Raw genomic sequence first — 18,089 nt, forward strand, 5'->3', positions numbered from 1 at the left:
TGGGGGAGTGAGCGAATGGCTGTGTGGTGTTTAGCTGCCTGCTGGGTTAAACCACGACGTAAGTTCATCCAAAATTATTCTTCTGGGAAAGTTGACAGAATTTCTCCTATAATTTGGTTTTTAAGAATTTGTTCTATAATTACTAAAATCTTAAATTAATCATTTTATAATTACTAAAATCTTGAACTAATCATTTTTATAACTGAAACGTCCTGTGCACCCAAAGGTCTCATTCAGACATATAAAGATCAGCGTATTTAATATGTCTCGAAAATAGCTTTAATTTCAAACTGAAAAGCAGTGGTGGGAAAGCAGACTAATTTTGTCCTGTTTACAAAAAAAGAACAAAATGGAAAGACAGTTGTCACTATTTTTTATGAATGTATAATACGAAGTAACTTGCTTGAATTATTCTGTAGTCTTGAACAGTTGTTTTTTAAAGGACTGCAAACCTGCACAGTGGAAATAAGCAACATGTAAAAGGAACATAATTTGTAATATTCTGGTGCTCCTGATGTAAATACTAATAGTTTATTTTGTGCTTGTAGATGTGGATGAGTGCGAAATTGGTGCTCACAACTGTGACATGCATGCTTCATGTGTCAATGTACCAGGAAGTTTTAAATGTAGTTGCAGAGAAGGATGGGTTGGAAATGGCATTAAATGTATTGGTAAGTATACAGAAAATAAAGCTTTTCTCTTTTTTCTTTTTTCTTTTTTTTTGTTTAATGAAAGCATGTAACGTGACTGTATGATTACTCCATTAGAAACAAAGTATTATTCTTCTATCTGCTGCACTCTGTGGATAGATGGATATGCAAGAGTCTTATGTTTCCAGGGTTTGGTTTTGTGAGAAAAAAAATGGTTTTGTCTCAGAAGCCTGTCTGTGTAACATCTAACTGAATTAACTTTGTATTTTACAAAGTTTACATACAACTGCTAGAATGTGCAAAATAAAAAAATCTGTCAAAAATAAAATGGAATTTTTGTGATTTCCTGCCAGTAAGATATTATTTCTGTTACTTAATACCATTTTTTGTAAATGTCCTGTAGTATATCTAGTTAATAGACCCTAATATAAAGCAGATTGGACTTGAGTTATGGGAAACTTGATTCTATTTTTGCTGGGCTGCTAGAGTAGCATCATGTCCCCTTGCCTTTGTTTTTTAGTTTGGTGTGTAAAAGATCATAATATTTACCTTTTTTTCCGAACATTTTGGGATCTATGGAAGAGGAGCTTCATTTAAGAATTAGGCTTTATTGGTGTGATATGTGAAAGAAAAAGTACCATATTGGTCTCTTCTCCGAAGTAACAAGTGATAGGACGAGAGGAAATGGCCTCAAGTTGCGGCAGGAGAGGTTTAGATTGGATGTAAGGAAAAATTTCTTTACTGAAAGAGTGGTGAAACATTGGAACAGGCTGCCCAGGGAAGTGGTGGAGTCCCCATCCCTCGAGGTATTTAAAAGACGTGTAGATGAGGTGCTTAGGGACATGGTTTAGTGGGCATGGTGGTGTTGGGTTGACGGTTGGACTCGATGATCTTAGAGGTCCCTTCCAACCTCAATGATTCTATGATTCTATGATATTATGAGATTTTACTGCAGGCCAGATTTTCTAAGCTTTTTAAGCCATATCTGAGAAAAAGAGGAAGGCCCTCTGGTCTTTATTATTATCATTTAGTTAAAACTATGTGAGGTTCTACTAAGTAAATAGAAAGTCCCATTTGAAGGAGAAAACTTTAAAAAGTTTTTCCAGCAGCATCCTCATAGTTAGAATAGCTCCTGGGTATAGAGTGTTCTTCCAGGAGGCCACTCTGCATATGGGTGAGAAGAGACTGTTGGCTAGCCCGTAGCAGTAGCTAGTGTGACTCATATGTCATGGAGTCACACTATGCCATTCCCATCAGACATGCCCTTGAGGAGAAGGAAAGTCTGAAAGTCTCTTCTTTTTTTTTTTTTAATCCAAGTTGACATCCAAGTAAATAAGAAAGCTTGCATTAACTTTCACTGTTGTCACATTCTTCTGTTGCTTGAGAAGGCTCTCCAAATGTATGCCAGATTTCAACCTCACTATATTTCTTTGGTTTATTGGTTTTTTAACTCATTTTGAATTCAAGTTCTTTAACAGGATATTAACATTCAAGTAATGAGTCAGCTGAATTGCATCTGTTGCTTGGAAACACTTTACCCAATCCCATGCATTTTAATTTAAAGGAAGAAATACTAAAATGAAATCACTATAGATTAACCCTGTATCTTCTAATGAGAACTTTTTATGTTTATGGAGACATAAATCATCTTTGCAGTTGCACTTGTTAGCTTGACAGTTAACTGTAGGCCAAGGATGCTAACTGCTGTGTTACTGCTTGCACTCTTTTGCCCCTGATGTGCAGATCTTGATGAATGCTCCAATGGGACTCACCAGTGCAGTGTGAATGCCCAGTGTGTGAACACCCCAGGGTCATACCGCTGTGCCTGTGCAGAGGGATTCACTGGGGATGGATTTACTTGCTCTGGTAAGAATTTTCTGTGAAAGCTGACTTGTCACTGATTGTTTCTGTTGTATGGAAGCTTTGCAAATTAGATCTAAGCCCAAAGTGCAAGATAATAAATGTAAAAGTGTCTTTTAAGATCAGGATTCTTTCCATCTGCTGAAGAAATGTAACAAAGGCAACTGATTGTTCTTTTGATTTGTGTGCCAAATTGGACCCACTGAGCCCATTTGTTGTGTGAAGTTCCTGTCTGCTTCTTCTAGAAAGAAAAAAAAGCCCGATAAACTTTGCATTATTAAAAAAATTTAAATATGTTAATGAAAAACAAGGAGTAAGGAGTCATGGCAGGATGAAAGCAATAATTTTGGAAATGACATTACATTTACTTTTCTGCATTCTTTCAATTTACTTCATCTTCAGGTGTAAATGCTTTGCTTTATATCAACAATACTCGACAGCACTATTATTTTGAACATCAGGATAATATTATTTGTATTTTGCTAGTAAAACATGTAGTTTCAGAGAAATTTTCTGTCTCCCGCAGATGTTGATGAGTGTGCAGAAAATGTTAATCTGTGTGAAAATGGGCAGTGTTTGAATGTCCCTGGTGCCTACCGTTGTGAGTGTGAGATGGGATTCACTCCTGCCTCGGACAGCAGGTCGTGCCAAGGTAAGCCACTGGTCCTTCAAGTTCGTTTTCTGAGTTTGGATTGGCTGCTATAAAGCAATCAACACGAAGTGCTGGAAGGACCTCAACCTGGAAGCAGAATATTCAGCACATGCGTCACATATAAGTAATTTCTTCAAGCAAGGATTATTTTGCAGTCTGAATTATGTTGAAGGTAGCTTTCATCTTTTTATGAAGTTTTCCTGGCCTTGGTCCAAAAATCCAAGAGTAGAGGTTTGGCTCAGTAATTTTGTTTTTTTAATTATTTCTCTTCTTTTTGTCACTAGTGAATAGTGTGTGGAAAATCCTCTGTTCATCACTGGTTTATTTAGTGTGTTTACATAGGAGACACAAACTGCATTAAGTGACCTCATTTTAAAATAAATGTTTTCAGGAAAATTGAAGTAGGCAAATCACTGCTATATTTGACAAGTTTGTAACACTCCTTAAAATGCATACTGGAGATTTTTTATCATCACCCTTTCACACTCAATATTGTACCAGATCATCTGAAGTGCAAAAGGAATTACTATCTTTCTAGTCCAATTCAGCTTCTATTCCCTGTTGTGTTCTTATGTCTTTTTTTGTTTAATATAAGAGAACTGTATATTAGATAAAGTCTTTTTTTAGCTGGTGCTCCAAAGCTTTTTAACTTATTTCATGTTTAATGGTGGAAACCTCATAATGTCTTATCTTGATGAGACATTAAAAACAGATTCCAAAATGTAGTCTAAAATTTAGTCAATAACTTGGCATGTTCAAACATTCAGGTGTACATGTATGAATCAGACTTACAGCTGTAGAAAAATTGCAGATGCTTCTGAAAAATGAGCTACACGACTGTTTTGGTCAGTTCTCTTAACAGTTACCAAGTATTGTCAATCATCTTTACTGAATTTCTCAGTGCAGCTCAGTTAGTTAGTCATATTATAGTCATGCCAATGTTCTAATAAAAATCGCCAAATAGATATCAGCCAATCAATGTTTTGAAAAACAATGTGATTCTAATTCTTGGGACAGCAGATCACCAACGTTTGGCTTTTCAATTGGTCTACAATGAAGCTCTGAAAAATAAATCAAAGAATTTTGGAAAAATGCGTGGTATATTGGTATATTACTGTGATTCCAACAGAGATCTGAAAGCATTCCATAGATGAAATTGTGCTGTTGGAGAACTAAAAGATCTGGGTGCTGAATACTTGCAAGAAGTTATCTTTTTTTTTTTTTGAAGTTGATATATTAATTTGACCTATGATAAGGTGACTCCTTGGCTGATTTCTGCAATCAAGGGAAAAAATCCAAAGCCTGGATTTAGTACGCTAATTGTAATACAAATAATTCATCCAATTTCTTCAGAAATCCCTTGAGATGTCAGTACCTTAGCTTCTCAATGATACAGTCTTTTCCATAACTTTATAAAGCTTCATCTGAACACAAGTTATGTTCATGACCTGATTTGGAGGTCATTCCATGGCAGTGCTTCAAGGTACTTAGAAACCTTCCTTTAATTTCCAGTTTAAATTTACTCAGGACTGTTGGATATTAGGCATTTATCTTAAAATTTTATCTCTCTCCCCCTGAAGTTACCCCTTCTCATATGTTCCTATAAAGAGGCATTATATCACTTCTTAAGCTTTGGCTAAGGCAAGCAAGCCAAGTTCAAAATAGATATTTCATTACTCTAATCATTTTAATATCCCTTTTTTACACCTCGTCCAATTTGAGTTCATCACTCTTGAACAGAGCACTGTACACAGAATTTCAAATGAAGATTTAGCTGTGCATTGTAAAACAGCATTAATACTTTCCACTTTCTTTCCTGTCTGCTAAAAATAGCTCACTAGTACATGCTAGAGTTGCATTAACCTTTTGCACAGCTGCTTTATTTTGGCAAATTAAAAGTCTTGCTATCAGACAGTACATGCAGGGTTTTTTTCCCTCTTATCTTACTTACCTTCAACTCAGAAGTCCTTTATAGTTTGTGTCTAATACCATAACTTTGCACTCTGTGCTGTTAATATTTAACTCCTTTTCTAGCACTGTAGTTGACAGTCATCTAATTTTCTGTCAGTGTCTTTCAACTTTATTTCATCTTCAATTTACATGAGCACACAGGCAGTCCTTTACATGCATTTTAACTCACCTATATGTAGTTACTATACAGCTGGTTTAAGGTGGGCTTGAGAAAATCGTAGATAATTCTTACTTCCTATATTCCTTTTCCCTGTATTCTTTCTCCAAGGAGATATAAGTAACTGTCGATGCCTACTCCCTCTCTTTCTTCTTAGTATACTTTTTTCCCCCGAGAATGGTATTTTGAAAATCTTACTTGCCATTAGTAAGAAATGTTGCAGACTATGAGCTAGGAAATAACTGACACTTTTGTATGGTGTTACGCTTCATTCTGTTTAATGCACATGTTGGAAGGAACTTACTGGCTTTTTGACTTAGCTTTCATTTTGGGTCCTGAGAAGTCAGTTTTGCTTTTTTTTACTTCACACTAAGTAAAACAGGAATAAGTAACAAGCAGCTTAACAGAGAAAGCCTCACAAATCCCTAGCTATAGCATTCTACACAAAACCAAAAGTGATTACTCTTTAGTGTTGCTTTTTTTTTTTTTTGTTAAGTTAGATGTGTCTTCATTTGCTTTTAGTAGTACAACACACTGTTGTAGTATTAATATGGTAATGATATGTAACTTTCTGTTCTTAATATATTCCTTCAGATATCGATGAATGCTCCTTCCAGAACATATGTGTATTTGGTACCTGTAATAACCTACCAGGAATGTTTCATTGTATCTGTGATGATGGCTATGAACTAGATCGAACCGGGGGAAACTGTACAGGTATATCTCTTCTGTTCAGAAATATGTCAAGACTTACTTTTTTTTTTAATTGCACCAAGTTAATTTAAAGATGAGATCACAAAACGTGCATTGTATTCTCTTACAACAATGAGAGTGCATTTTTCCCCACTAAACAAGCAATGTGTAGAATTGCATGCTTTGGAGTTGGTTTAAGAATGGAACAAAAAGAATGGCGTCTTAAATATGCAGCTGTACAAAGGTTATTCCTAAATGTTTGCTGAATTATTAGTAGTTCTTTTGTTCAGTTTCAGCTAAAATTCACTTGCATTTGAAATTTTCTTACCTGTTTTGTCTTGAAAAGTACAATTATTATTCTTTTCTGTCCAGTAAGCAGATTTATAAATGTAACCTTCCTATTTTAGATATCGATGAATGTGCTGATCCCATTAATTGTGTTAATGGTCTTTGTGTAAATACTCCCGGAAGGTATGAGTGTAATTGCCCTCCAGACTTCCAGCTGAATCCTACTGGAGTGGGTTGTGTGGGTAAGTAAAAGCTACCTGAAGTATTACTTCAGAAATCACAGCCAAAGTGACTGTTTTGATGCAAATGAGGGTAGCAAGATAGAAAAATTATACTTCCACATGCTGCTTATCCTGTTATATAGTTTTCTAGAGATGGAGTTAATTATTTGATGAATGGTGTTTATAGTTTCTTTAAAATACACCTTTTTAAAAATTGTTGAAACATATATTATCTGCATTTCCATTCTCCTGACAGTCAACAATCCTCATTTAAAAAACTGAATTTTTTAATCCTGGATGTGTCTTGGGACTGATTTATGTGTTTAGCTTAAGACTGAACTGGAATTAAAACTGGTTGTGGTACCCATTTGGCTGGAAACAAAGTAAAAGACATGGTTCATGGTAGTTTACATAATTCGCTATGGTTTACACAGATTTAAAGTGAATTTTCATTACTTTTCCCCCTTGCTACATGATATAGGACTGTCATGTCATTAGAGTATATACTAGCAGTCTAGGGAAGTTTTGGGGAAGAGGGAGGTTGAGAGAGGGGCTAAGGTTCATCCATAAGGATTTGTGTGTGATCCTGGGAAAGACTTCTAACTTTTTATTTGGAAAACAGCCTTTTTGTTTTATTATGTTGGGAAGACTCAAATGCTCCTGAATTGGTAGTTAGAACACTATCCATTTTCTAAATGTTTACAATAATACTACAATATGATGGCAAATAAAGATATTCTAAGCAAATAATTTCTCAGCAAATAATTTCTAAAGAAATGCAGATTTCCTTCAGAACAAATTTTATGGCTCATCTTTTACATGTTTATCCATTTTCTGCCTGTGAATATTCTCTGTTGCTTCACTGGATGCTAGAAACAAGTCCTGTTTGAGACCTTTAGATGTCCACAGTCTTGACCAATTTATTCTAAAGCTTTTAAGCTGAGATTTTTAAAGATGAAGTGAATTTATGTAATCTATTCCCATTCAATTGGAAACCTGTGTTTCGGTCTCCCATAGACTCTTCTGACAATTCCTGCCTGAATACTTTTCTTCTGCAGCTGCAGTCTGACTTAAGCTTTTAGTGTTGCCTCATCTGAGATTCAGTTGAAACAATGAAATCCTGCCTTTTTGGCTCCCCTTCTGCAGCATATAACTACTAAGATCCTCATTCTTTCCTACAACTAGATGCTGGGTGTGATCTGCCCTGCAAGCCCTGAATTATGACCAAAGAATTTAAGTGATCTCTGAAGAAGCTTATGAGAAGGAATTATCCTACTGCTAGCTGACTTGTGTTATGCTAAAAAATGGGAATTTGAGTTGGCATTCTACTTTGGTACCAGTTGTCCCAGTGACGTTTTTGGCAGAGGTCCCATGTTTCCTCAAGGAAGCCTCCACAGTGGAAGGGAAGCTAGTCAAGAGTAAATCTAGCAACTCTGGAGTCCCAAATGAGAAAGCAAGCCCTCCCTCTCTGAAGAAATAATGTTGAATAAGAAAGTGGTAGAAAAACTGTTTGACCCTTCCTTATTTCGGTCCTGAGGAAATACTACTAGAGCTATCCCCCTCTCTGGTACAAAGACTCTTTTCCTTTCCCTTGTGTAAGAAGCATTTTTAGTTTCTCAATGACTGATTGTACAGAAAAGACACTCCCAAGACTTAGCCCCCTGAGCAAACACAGGGTTTTTGGTTGGGTTTTGGGTTTTTTTCAAGTTCAGTTTCAGACAGTGGCAGAACTGGAATCGACTTACCTGTCTGTGGGAGGAGATGCAAGCCTTGGGTGTACACTTCCCATCTCTCTACAGCCTGATTCTATGACAAAGTGCAAAAAACACTCAGTGAACATTCAGCGTTTGTTTTTGACAGGGGCAAGCGAAGCCTCTGCTTCTCATGAAATATCATCAGAGTAAGATAATAGAAATAAAGTCCTAATCCATGAATTAAATGACACTTTGGTGATTTTTTTAAGCCCTTGAAGAGATGGGGCACCGTGTGCAACTAAAAACATATTAGTTACGATATTTTATACAATTATAGGCATTGTTAGGTTTGAACTTTTTTTCGTTTGCCAGCAGTTCTGATTTGTAGTATTTCCAGAGGGTTAAATGATTTTGCATGGGGAGTGGAAACAGAGTTGCCATTCCAGTGCAGCTATACTAGTTCTGTTTCTAGATTTGGTATGCTTTGGGTATGTCTACTTTACTGACTTACGCAGTCCAAAGAGGGAAGAACTGAAGTTCAGTTTGCTTGTGATCCTTTATAGTCTCAGGACTGCAATTCCAAATTGCAGCTTCACTTGCAGTGATGTTTGTGTCACTGGCACATGCTAAAACATTACCTGATTTTCACTCTAAGCTTGTAGTCATTTGGAAAAAAAAACCCACAGAGGCTAGTAGATCTCACCAAGAAAAAGGAAGGTTTCTTGCTTCTGGAATGCACAAGTTGTGCTGAAAAATGTTCCAGAAACTTCTTGTCAAAGGACAGCAGGTTCTGGTTCTCTTCAATAGCACTATCTCTTGCATGCTTGAGCAAAACAGGCAGAGGAATTTAAATTCCAGTTCCTTTCAGAAGAAACAGAAATATTATCCTTGGCAAAGAGGAACATGGTGCTGTGTCAAGACAGCTCATGTGAGGAGTAAATCAAAACCTAAAACTCTTGATGGACTTGGTATCAGTGTTCTGCTAGAGAATTCCAGGCTCTGCCTTCGTTCCAAGGTCTGTCATCTCCTATTGTTCTTAATGGGCCTGAGGTCTTGGGCTGAAACCGTCTTCCAAAATGGTCATTGTTTTTCACTTTTCCCAAGGAGAACGAAGCCAAATCTCCTCTTAAAAAGGCAGATGTCTCATGCTATCATGAATGGAGAGAAGCATGCAGTTCCTCTGAGAACAGGAGGAGATAGGTATTCTCAGAATAACCACGTTTGGGTTGTTTCAGCTCAAGTCCACAATGAGAACAACAGGATGTGCCCTTTTAAAAAGGCAGTTCATTTTACTCTCTTCTAACATTGTCTTTAAAAAAAAAAAAAAAGCGACTTCCACTCTAACATATGCTGATCAGTGATCTGAGGTAAATCTTACCTCTACGGAGATAAAGATACCCTGCTTTGAAGTTTCTTCTTTTTCCATCAGAGGCTCAGAGGTACAGAATACATATGCCTCTGCCACTCAATTCTTAACTGAGTATTTTAGCTTTACAACAGTGTGCATTTATGGTGAGATACTGAATTTTATTGCAGAATATGTGGGGCCCAGGAACACCCTCCATTTTCACGATCTCTGCTACAGTATGCTCTTAAAACTGTGCAGTATAATAACCCAAAATTGTCTACTAATGCTTAAATTTGAATAAATTTAAATCCTTTGGAAAGCTTGAAGGTTTTCTCTTCATTGATGTTAAGACCCTGTAAAAACAATATTCAGTCTGAAAATTAATGTGAAGTTGTGTTTTTATATTACACATATTTAACTTACTTGAGGATCTTGAGAACAAGTAGTTCCTAACAATTCAGAAAGTTGCCTTCAAGTTTTTTTTCATAGATATGTCCCAAACCTCAGGATAATTTAAAAACTCATGTCATATCAAGACAGTTGTTAAACTCTGGAAATTCTGAAAGTATGAACTACCCACATTTATCATACTGTGTTCATTTTACTCCATGTAAATTGCTAAGGCTGTAGCATCTGGCACTGGCTGCAAGCAGTAAATTAAAAATGTGATATTTCTTGGTAAAATACGCATTTGGGGAAATCATTCAAAAATTCATTTATAAGTTTCTTAGTCATACCATTAACAGAAATAGTAAAAATGCAAAAAGATACTGCAGCCTTTATATAATGAATTTATCAAAAAATTTTTTGTGTGGATTTCTGTGCTTCTTTAGAGGCAAGTTAATTCATAGAAATGATCTTTAGAATTACAGTGCTACTCTTGAGGAAGTTAACGTTCATCTTATTTGGCTGTAATAAGAAATATTATAATAATTGACTATCCTTTCATTCCTTATATTTATGACTCACTGCTAGTTACTTTCCATTTATAAAGAACAAGGAAACAATAGGTGCAGCAGTAAGAAAACTCTTAACTTTACTCCTCTCAGACTCCTTGCTCATTCTGCTGATTCCAGCCGTTGTCTAAATCATTAAGTTACAGTTTGAGTGAACTAATAAACTAATTTTCCTCAAACCTACTGCACATTTAGATTATTTGTTTCAATATTAACGATCTTTGGAGAATTTCTTTGCCAGTGGAAGAATTTTTCCAGTGGAATGATTTTGTTCTGTGATTCCATAGAAAAATATGTAAATTCTTCTCATTCTGCAAGAAAGAGTCATAGCCTAGTCACAATCAGAATATAGAGAAGAAATACTACCAGCAGACTGCAGCAAGGTTTCTGATATTTTCTGGGGTGAAAGACTGGGAATAGTGTATGTGCTACATTAGTGTATGGTGTGACTTTGGAAGACGTGCAAGCAAACTCATCTCTGGGTACTTAGGAAGCTGAAGCTACCCATTTTCCCTGCTGTCTCTCTCAACATCACTAACTGCCAGCGTACATGAGTGTTTTGAGCTTGCCAGTGACTTCAAAAACACGTTATCTGAATTCCTGCTTCTAGATATGAAAAGTTAAAATGAATGCCTGTTATTCCTTTGTCCAGATCATTGTGTGCAGCTGTAGTCATGTGTGCTTTATATGTAGATAACCGTGTTGGCAATTGCTACCTGAAGTATGGACCACGAGGGGATGGGAGCCTATCCTGCAACACTGAAATTGGGGTTGGAGTCAGTCGTTCCTCGTGCTGCTGCTCTCTGGGAAAGGCTTGGGGAAACCCCTGTGAGACATGTCCCCCTGTAAACAGCAGTAAGGAAATGTTGCCTTATTCTCCCCCCACCCTTTTATTATGTAAGATGCTAACAAGGGATAGAAAAAGTATTTGAAATCTTTTACTGTATTGCTATACATTTATCATTTAAGAAACTGATTTTCTTCATGAGGCACTGTTCTGGCACAGTTATAAAAAAAAAAATCTCCCTGCTACTGTCAGAAGGATGATGCAGAGGTGTGGACCTGAGTATCAGAAGACCTGATCTTTAGTGTTCTGTGACTGACTTGGTGCTTATTCTCACAGTAATAAATCAGTGGTAACTTTAAAAGGCACTTCCCTCTGGACCAGGCCCATGTACTTTGGGTAGTTTTGGGCACTTTATTTTGCTTTTACTTTTCTCCCATTTAAAAAAATTAAGGTAGTTGCAGATATGTTTAAGTTTCTTAAGAATGGAATGGATTGCTTGCATCTACTAGGACTTTTTATTGAGCAGCTCCATGTTGGCAGGGAAATAAATAAATTAATAATTCTTAGAACTCAAATCATACCTTTAATTTGGAGAGCTGCAGTAGTTCTCAAAGGAGAGTGTTGGTAACTGTTGGGTAACTATTTCCAAGTCACTCTTGAGTACTTTCAAAACTGTTACCTGATTATACTTAACAATTTTGTAGAGCTTTGAAGTTCTTTGAATGAATAATGTGACAGAAATGTCAAGCATGTTGTTCTTAACAGTCTCATAATAGCATGAATTCCAAAATTCCAATTTTAACACATATTTTTATTGATGATATACTGTCATTTCATATTAAAGAACTAGTCAAAAAGCAAAATATGTGCCTTTATAAAGGCACAGTATGGAGAAAACAGCATTGTGCCTGCCTTAAGAGTGTCTGAGGTTATGGTAATGTTTTAAGCAGAACTCTTAATCTTACCTTGATTTTCTACTAATCTAATGCACTTGCTTTATTTACTGTGAATTGGTCAAGAAGAATAGAAGACCAATGAGTGTAGGGAAGAAGACTCATTAAAAACACAAATGAAATTTTGTGTTTCTGTTAGCATTTTATTCTTCATATGACTGACATACTCTCTCTTGTTATACTTTACTTTAGCGGAATATAATACTCTCTGTCCAGGGGGAGAAGGATTCAGACCAAATCCCATCACTATTATTTTAGAAGGTGAGTTTATCATAAATGACTGTGATGGCTGGTAATAAAAAAAAGCATCAACTTCAGAGAGATGTATACAGAAACTATATTTTGCAGAAATCGTTACATTTTGCTTTGCAGTGCAAAGCAAAACCCTCTGCTAATATGGACTGGACAACAACATGATGAAAAGGCATACTGTAAAAGAATATTGAAAAAGTCCAACAATATTTCAGTAGAAGAATAGGCTGATGCATACCTTCTGTGTGCCTCCTTACTTGAACTGGCCTTTGAAGTTGGCCCCTGAAGGATAAGTCATTTATGAAAATTATAGCTTATCAGTGGAAGGTATAAGTTTCAGGAAATAAGTCATTGGACAAAGAAACTCTGGTTCCAATGAGTGTGCAGGAATGAGGAATTAGATGCCAAATTCCTGTAAACAGTAATGGAAGTTGAACTCCATAGGCTCATCAAGCTGAAACGTGCTCCTGAAGAGCTGTTTAAATGGAAGAGAATGAGGATCTCATCCATGCTTTCACGAAGTGCAATTTAGAAGCAAAAAAAAAAAATCCACATGACAGTTAAAAGCTACTAGTTGGTAAAATTTCAGGGGAGTACTTAAAGTCTCTTGTTTCTTTTCATTCTGGAATGAAAATATAGTGGTTTTGTTCTCTGTTTTCAGACATTGATGAATGTTGAAGAGCTGATGGAAGAGAATGAGGATCTCATCCATGCTTTCACGAAGTGCAATTTAGAAGCAAAAAAAAAAAATCCACATGACAGTTAAAAGCTACTAGTTGGTAAAATTTCAGGGGAGTACTTAAAGTCTCTTGTTTCTTTTCATTCTGGAATGAAAATATAGTGGTTTTGTTCTCTGTTTTCAGACATTGATGAATGTCAGGAACTGCCAGGTCTCTGCCAAGGTGGAAATTGCATCAATACTTTTGGCAGCTTCCAGTGTGAATGTCCGAAAGGCTACTACCTCAGTGAAGAGACAAGAATCTGTGAAGGTTGAGTCCCTTGAAACCTCCTTCTCTATCACAGTGCAGTTATTATGAAAAACACTGTCATTCTTAGCCTTAAATCCTTAAGTGGATATGGTACCCACACCTTTACCTAAAATCTTCTCTAAAATCATTATCTTTGGCACCAGTGATATGATTAATATAAAACTTGAAATGCAACACTTGAATATACTAATGTTTATTTCTACATGATAGATCTCAGCTATGTGTATTAAGTAAACTATGGTGTTTATTCATGATTTCTGGCTTCTCACTGGAAGACCTCGTATCTCCTGCTGGTTTCACTAGGATCCCTGTATTTTGAGTAAGAAAAGGTGTCCACAGTATTTCAGAGCAGCAGTTTAATTTACACAACGTGAAGTGAAGTGAATATTGGTCTTCCTTTTGTGTTTGAAATTTGTCATAAGTGTTAGAACCAAAAAATTGTAAATAGACCCAAAAATTTAAAGACTCTTTCATGTTTTCTCTTAGTTTGGAGTGTTGTAAGCCAGCTTCCCCTTATTCATTAACTTTGTGAGAAAAAAAAGTTGTCTCCTTTCAAAACAGAGCTTGTGAATCCTGAGGCTTTGCTAAGCTTGGGTGAAGAAAACTAACCAAACTGGGTTTGAAATTAAAATTGTATGGGCAAAAAAGGCTTACGCCCCAAATTCCTTAAATAAGAAGATCCAAGGTTAGAGCAGCAAGACTATGCGATTATTCAGCTTGCCTATTTCTAAATAGAGTACTTAAAAGGTCATTTCTCAGTGGAGTAGTGAACACATTAACAGAACTGTAAAGTGACAGTAACATTTCTGTGAGAACAGGGTGTGAATGTCTTTTGTGGAGCTGATGGGGCACAACGTGCTCCAGTTTCAGTAGTAAATTCAACAACTTTGATTTTATTTAGGGTGTTATCTTGCACTTCACTGGCTGGACTTATTGAGATTGACAATATTACTTTTCAGCACCTGTTAAAATAGCTACTTCACCCAAATCTGAGCTGTACTTTCCAAGCTAGCCTTTAAATGAAACATTTGTGTTATCTTAGCATGGTTTATTATGGTCATATTTCTCAGAAACATTTGCTAGGACTTGGTCCTCTTTTCCCTTGTTAATTGTAGTGTTTTCATTTGGTCACTAGATATTGACGAGTGTGTTGCACATCCTGGTGTCTGTGGTCCTGGCACCTGCTACAATACCTTGGGGAACTACACCTGCATTTGCCCACCTGAATATATGCAGGTGAACGGAGGACATAACTGCATGGGTATGCAAATGTCATCTTTACTAGAACTGTCTGAATATCAGACTGTTTCGGGGCCAGACTCTCTGCTTAAAATTTCCTTTTAGATGAGGCCAGTTCTAAAGCCTTGTATTGCTTTTTCCTACCTTAAACTCCCAGACAGTTATGTCATGTAGCCAGGAAAGAGATCCCAATGACTGACGTGCAGTGTTCAAGTGATCTTATTCCTTAACAGAACTCAGAAATCTTTTTTTATTTTCACTAGTCATTTCCAAATGGTAGGGTTTACTATACAAATGGATCTGACGAGCATCTACAGTGTGTTTCTGATTTCTTGGGAATTTTCCTTTTTCCCCTTTGTGTCTTTGAATGAAAACTGAAAATATGTCAAATTTCAGGTGAGTCTAAAACAAAGACTGTAGATTACTTCAATCCTTAAGTTATTTTTAAATGCATCCATGTATATGCTTGGGTTGCATTCAGAAGCTAGAGTTAATGAACCACTGTCTAGGTTGGTAGGGGGTTGATATTCACTTAAGTTAGTTTGTTGGTTACTCCGTAAGTGATTCTTTTCTCACATCTAGACATGAGGAAAAGCTTTTGCTACAGAAGCTATAATGGAACCTCCTGTGAGAATGAACTGCCCTTCAATGTGACCAAAAGGATGTGTTGCTGCACATACAATGTTGGGAAAGCCTGGAACAAACCTTGTGAACCATGTCCAGCTCCAGGAACAGGTAAAGCCTATAATCATCCCATTTTGTTAGTTTGCTCATCTGCTCCTTTGACCTATTAGCTCAAGTTAACATTTCAGCCTCAAAAAACCTTTGCTGTAGTCCCAAAGCAGAGTGACAACACCCTGCCATCCTGTCACTGGCTGGATTAAGTCTTGGTGTGCTAAAGAAGAATGGGTATTTCTTCCATATTTTTAAGTGGAAGTATTGCTCCATATTGAGTGGAAAGATAGAGCTTGAATAGTTTGAAGGCACCAATCATTCCCCCTGGATGAAAAAAAATTCAGGAAGAACACGCATATTTTCCCTTTCAGCTGCCCCTGAAGGCAAGGGCAAGGGAACAGGCTACTGTCAGGTGTCACTGAGATGAATAAAAAGGCCTGGAAAGTACAGACTGACCTTCCCAGCAGCAGCAGGAGTATGTCAGCCCTGTAGCTAAAAGGATGTATGTAAGACGGGTATCTGTAGGTAGATCTAATTATTTAGATTTTTTTTTGGTGATGGGGATCTATAAAATGAGTGTGCTATGATTGTTTTATTCTTTCTTTCTGACAAATACCAAGGCTTTCAGAGGTCTTGTATGGACATAGAATTAGTTTCAGTTATTTATATTTATGTCAAAAATCTATGCTTGTGTAGGTAAGACCCACCAGCGTGGCGCAGTAGGCATAAACAAGTTTTCTGAATGTGTGATTACAGAACTCCCATCTCTAAAGCTGTCACTTTGAGGTTTCTGGAAAAGCAGTCATCAGGCAATAATACTGAGGTTGAAGATACTGGCTGACAGGAGATGCCTGCTGCCTGGTCTGTCTTCCAGGATAATTAATTTAGATTAGTATAATTTAGTTACTGCACAGTTGGGGATACATTTATCCTGGTAGTCCTAATCTGTCAGAACAAAAAGATTGGGTTTCATTACTAAGTGTATTTGCCTTTCTAGATTTTTCACTTGTGTCTCACATCTGAGCGTGATCCCCCTCAGTTGCTTTTACATTTTCTCTATTAAAGGTGATGAACTTGCAAAAGCTCAATAAGCAGGGCACTGTAAAGGGAAGTAAAAATTCCCTTCTATAAAGGGAGGTGAAAATAATAAGGCACAGTTCTTCTTCAATTAGTCTTTATGGGGTTCCTTGCCTGGGACAAAACACCGTTGAAAGCTCAACTCAGAAAAATCATTGGTGGGAGGATCACCAACTTGAAACCTGACAGTAGCACCTGGCCTTCATTAAAATTACATTTGTAAAAAGAGTAAAGGTGCCTAGATAAAACTAAAAAACTCAGGTGCCTGTTTAGTACAAACACATTTTATTGTTTAATTGACTTTGCCCCACGTTTACTGCCGCTAAACCCGTACCTCTGATGCTGCATCATTTGTGATGTTAGTGTAAAGAATGTATTACTTTCATTCCAAGTGGTTTATCCTGGTGACATAAGGGAAACAGCAGATAATTTAGGAAAGACTTTCCCCCACAAGCAGTGAAGAGGAGGAAAATGGGACTGAAAAGAAAAAACAGACTCTTCCTTTTCTTTCTTAAGTAGGAGGAGGGAGAGTGAAGGTATGTTCCTGGCAGTCAGGAATGGGAGATGGAAATAAGCTTGAGAGAGGAAATATATGTTTGCTATCACAGAGAGCTCATAAAATTCTTTCCCATAGTCATTTATCTCGGTGCCATAAAATTGTCATCATGATGACAACATGATGAGAAAAATACAGCAAAGTACTAGCAGGGATTCATGCAATTAATATTCTTGGATGGAAGAAAGAATTCTCCTTTTAAATTGGTAAGACTGACGTTCTCAAAAACTTCTGCAGCTTTTAAAGATTTGTTAAGACAACTCCACTTAGTCTGCAAGCAGTTATGGGGTTAAAATATTTCCTGAAATATTTCAATATTGCCTTGTTAGCTCTTCTAAATGCCTTTACTGTATTTGGAGACATGGTTGAACCTTTTTCACCATGAAAAGAGATTGCGTGAGGGATCAAACACAAATTCCAAGTGTAAACGGTTGAATAGCTGCACTTATGTGGTATAATCAGTTGTTCTGAAATCTGGGTGGGAGCTACACATCACAGACAGGGGTTATGATACACTGACCTTAACCGGTTTGCTAGACTGAGCCCAGTAGCTCATTAAGAGCATTATTCTGCTCTGATGAGAATTACATTGTTCCTCTAAGTGAAGTTCACATGCCAATGCGTTTACATTTTTTTTCCTTTGTTAACAGAGCTCTTTCTTCCTTTTCATATATTTATGCTTAACAATCAATCTCTTTTTGATGACTTTAAGTAGTAAAGACTGTATTGCTTGGTTTTACACATTATACAGATCATAACCATTACCATACAGACGTTAATCAGGAATAATCATTCTTGTTTGTTTGTTTTTTTCCCACAAAGAAATGTAAAAAGCTGCTTCACTGCTAAGGGGTAACCAAGTATTCACAGAATTCTTTCCTGGTTTGATCATTTCAGGAGTGCTTGACCTCAGAGGGTTTTTTTCCTGTTATGTGATAGATCTTTTTTGTCCTAAAAAATAATATAGTGATAAGTATATGGGTTTTTGAAGTACTTTTAAAGTCATTGATGCAAAGTCAAGCTTTCAGAAAGTAAATCTCTGGCATGTTTGTGTATGGATAATTTGGCACT

General features: G+C 36.7%; 1 protein-coding gene across 1 annotated transcript in view; it reads left to right on the forward strand.

Moving 5' to 3' along the window:
- The window catches only part of FBN2 (fibrillin 2), a 205,879-nt gene that overhangs the window by 154,374 nt on the left and 33,416 nt on the right, over positions 1 to 18,089 (forward strand). The window contains exons 35-44 of the mRNA XM_019471859.1: positions 549 to 671; positions 2,394 to 2,516; positions 3,037 to 3,162; positions 5,885 to 6,007; positions 6,391 to 6,513; positions 11,184 to 11,345; positions 12,423 to 12,491; positions 13,346 to 13,471; positions 14,607 to 14,732; positions 15,293 to 15,445. Of these exons, the coding sequence (XP_019327404.1) occupies positions 549 to 671; positions 2,394 to 2,516; positions 3,037 to 3,162; positions 5,885 to 6,007; positions 6,391 to 6,513; positions 11,184 to 11,345; positions 12,423 to 12,491; positions 13,346 to 13,471; positions 14,607 to 14,732; positions 15,293 to 15,445 (1,254 nt within the window). The remainder of the gene's footprint in view (positions 1 to 548; positions 672 to 2,393; positions 2,517 to 3,036; positions 3,163 to 5,884; positions 6,008 to 6,390; positions 6,514 to 11,183; positions 11,346 to 12,422; positions 12,492 to 13,345; positions 13,472 to 14,606; positions 14,733 to 15,292; positions 15,446 to 18,089) is intronic.

This window comes from Aptenodytes forsteri, unplaced genomic scaffold, assembly GCF_000699145.1.
Source record: "Aptenodytes forsteri isolate BGI_AS27 unplaced genomic scaffold, ASM69914v1 Scaffold402, whole genome shotgun sequence".
In the NCBI taxonomy this organism is placed as follows: domain Eukaryota; kingdom Metazoa; phylum Chordata; class Aves; order Sphenisciformes; family Spheniscidae; genus Aptenodytes; species Aptenodytes forsteri.